The 3,727-nt window shown below is 36.2% G+C and overlaps 1 protein-coding gene across 1 annotated transcript; it reads right to left on the reverse strand.

Annotated features, from left to right (window-relative positions):
- Window positions 1–2,715: 2,715 nt before the first annotated feature.
- LOC121982937 (zinc finger protein ZAT11-like) lies at window positions 2,716–3,407 on the reverse strand. Its single transcript, XM_042535937.1, has one exon. It carries the CDS (start codon window positions 3,313–3,315, stop codon window positions 2,854–2,856), a length of 462 nt encoding a protein of 153 aa, XP_042391871.1. The 5' UTR covers window positions 3,316–3,407; the 3' UTR covers window positions 2,716–2,853.
- Window positions 3,408–3,727: the final 320 nt, after the last annotated feature.

Here is a 3,727-nt window from a genome sequence, read left to right on the forward strand (position 1 = left end):
AATCTCCCATTAACAAGGCCAGTTTTGCTCTTTGCTCCCTCTCTTCAGTCAATTATAGCACCATCCGGTCCATCCCTTCTTGGCGTTAAGCGTGTTGTCCTCGATGTGCGGAGCACAAATCTCTTGGACCACTTTTTTGTGGTCCAGGGGATGTGCCACTTACATTTGCGGTCGGATCGCGGCCGCGATCCGGCCGCAAATGGTTGCGATCCCTTCTTGGGTTTACCGTCCCCATCAGTTTATAGTTTTTGTTCGGAGCGGGCGGTCGGAAGCCGCCCGAAGGCCTCTGGTGGTGGATAAGTGGCCAGGTTACTGGGCGCCGAGCGAGAGTGTCCTCCGGGTGGCCTCCGACCGCCCGCTCCGAACAAAAACTATAACCTGCTGGGGACGATGAACCCAAGAAGGGATCGCAACCATTTGTGGTCGGATTGCAACCACGATTCAGCCGCAAATACGAGTGACACATCCCCTGGATCACAAAAAGTGGTCCAAGAGATCCTGCCTCTGATATGCGGCATGGGCCATGAGCACATTGATTACATCATTATAATTTAACCTAAAATTAAGTCAAACATGGCAGTTTTCAACCAAGAAAGTGATGGTTCATTGTTGTTCTTCACATTCTTGATGAAAATCACGAAAAACTTGAAAAATCTAACTTAAGATAGCATGAAAGTAAAAGATTGACGAAAAACCTAAACTGCACTACTATGAAGACGATAAAACACTTGTTCTAATACAAATTGATAGAAGTTTATAATCCCTAAACCACATAAATTCTAAAAACTAAAATAGAATTATAATAGATAAAATAAATTATGCTTAGCATGATCTAATTTCATCATAAATATGACATAACAAAATAAATACAAAAATTAAAAGCATCAAAAAAAAAAAAAAAAAAAAACTTAATTGAAAAGTCATCCTTATCCCATAGCTTCTCCTGACCCAGAAGAGGAAGTACAAGAAATGGAAGTGCAAGCAATTGAAGAGTCTTCCAAGGAATTTAAGATAGGGGTGAATAAAAATTCAATAAAATTAAATTAACTGAACCGAACCCACAAAATTTAGAAATTTAGTTCGATTAATTTAATTTTTATTTTTTAAAAAAATAGTTCGATTTCGATTAATTTGATTCGATTTTGATTTTAAATTTTATAATTTGGTTAAATCAAACAAATAAGAATATTAATTTAATTATTTTTTAATTAAAAAATATAATTAAATAAATAAAATCTTATTTTTTAATTAAAATCAAATAAAATTTTAAAACTTCAATTAATTCGATTAATTCGATTGAAAATCAAATTAATTGATATTTTATCGATCAGTTGGATTTTCGTAATACGATATCTCAATTTTTATTAATTGGGAAAGAGAGTTATATCAAGAAACGGGACCTTTCCATTATAAAAATTATGATATGTTATAAGTCCATAGAACTTATATTCAATAATTTAAAATATAATAATTTCAAATTAAATGACTGTAATGGATTTAATTCACATTTATATTTATAAATTATAAAAATATTCATCTAATAATATCTAACAGACGACCAAATTTGCAGGTGACAATAAACTCGCCAGGTCATCAGCGGTGGTGCACTGGTGCATATATTTGGAAGAGGGAAAGAGAGTAAATCAGAAATGCCTATTATCTTACGGTAGTACAAAGATAACTGTCGTGCGTTGCATCATACTATAAAATCTATTTTATATATTTTTAACACTAATTTGATATCATTTTAGTATCAAATATTTTTCCAACTCCAATTAATACACATCATTTTTTACACAAAAAAAATATATATTATTTAAAATATTTTATTTTTTTCATGTTTTAATTTATTATTCAATATACAAATTAATTGATTAAATGTTTTTATTGTAATAATAATTACTATTAAACTTAATAATTTTATAAATTTTAAAATATTTATAATCTTAAGTAATATAACAAATATTTTTAAATATTATTTATTTAAGTTAATAACTAATATAAATTTATAATATATAAAATATACATAATAAATTCAATTAAATTAAATAATATTAATTTATAATATTTAAGAATATTTTAAATATACATTTAATATTATAATATATTATAAAAAAAGTATTTGCACCATTTTGCTGCAAGTGAATATTAAAATGGTACAAATTTTAGTGTTATGTTGGAATATATTTGATGTTCATTTAACATTAAAATGATATAAAAGTAATAGATTGGAGATGGTCTTAGAGTATCCATAATATAAGGATATTTTTTTCAAGTATTTATGGTCCCTATTTACATATCAATTTTTAAATATTTTACTATTCAAATATCTTAATTTTTACAATAAATATCTCCCACTTAGACACTATTTTAATAGGTCACATCAGATTTAGTTAAATTAAAAAAAAATAAAAAACAATGACAATCCATTACTTTGGTCCCCCCCAAAAAAAAAAAAAAATCACCGGTATAAATTTGTCTCCGATTATTTCAATCATCCTTCGAATATCCCCATAATGAGAGGTATTTGAGGAGGATATTTAAGGAGGCTCCAAATATCCACTGGAGATGCTCTTAGCGGCCAGCGAGGGGCGAGGTCCATGAGCGTGTTGTCCTCGATGTGCGGCCTCGGCAAGGGCAAGTGCCACATCCACGTCGTGGCATTAATGAGAGCGATGAACAAAAAGCAAAAAGAAATTCAGAGCGGAAGAAACGTTTCAGAAAATCTACTATATATTCTCTCAAAATCACATGAAATCTGTAGCTAATATTTATAAATCGACCAGACAAATGAAACGAATCTGTTCTCCAAGTCAATCTGCAACGACGTACGGATCACCTCAATCTGCAGTCCTATACGAACAGCGGCAGAAGCTGACACTGAGAGCTGCTACGCCCCACCAACTTATCGAACTCGATGCAGCACACGTCCGCCGCCAGGACCACCTTCGGTTCCCCCACGTCCGCCGCCTCCGCCGCCAGGACCTTGTGCCGCCTCATATGACCACCCAACGCCTGTCCCAGCGCGAACTCCACCCCGCAGACGCCGCACCGGTGCGAGCCCGTACCACTCTCCTTCCCCGCCGCCGGCCGCTCCACCCTCGGCCGCTTGTGGCTCGTCCGGTGACCGCCCAGCGCCTGAAACGTCGCGAACCGCCTACTACACGTCTTGCACTTGAACTCGCCTTCCTCTGCCGCCTTCTCCTTCGCCTTCGACGGCGCTGGAGTCTTCGTGCCGCAGGACAAGGAGAGCAGCAGCAGCAGCTCAGCGCCTTCTACCTCTTCCTGACCTCTCGATCGCTTCAGCGAGCCCATGTTCACTATGAATTACTAAACCAGCAGATTCCGAATGCTGAGACGTCTTGGTAATCCGCGCCGATCAATCTACTATTTATCGTTGTGGGAATCAATTGAACCGGCCAGTGTTCTCAAGCAAGCGCGTGAAGCTTCGCGCGCGGTGGACGCGGATAAAAACCACAAGTGTAAGGAACTGAATAGGTGCAACTTCGAGTTTGATTCTGTGTGTGAAGTCAAAGGGGACTGTTTGGACGACTTCTACATTAAGCTTTTTGGTGCTGTGAGTCGAAGCCATCGATGGCGATTGCTTGCAACTCAAGCAAAGCATGTTTTCCTCTAAGATTATCAATCAATTTTGAAGCAACTTTAACGCGTTGCTGAATTTTCAAGGGTTAAAGTGGAACAGATGTTAAGAAAAACGATCAAATTC

Source organism: Zingiber officinale, chromosome 5A, assembly GCF_018446385.1.
Source record: "Zingiber officinale cultivar Zhangliang chromosome 5A, Zo_v1.1, whole genome shotgun sequence".
Lineage (NCBI taxonomy): Eukaryota > Viridiplantae > Streptophyta > Magnoliopsida > Zingiberales > Zingiberaceae > Zingiber > Zingiber officinale.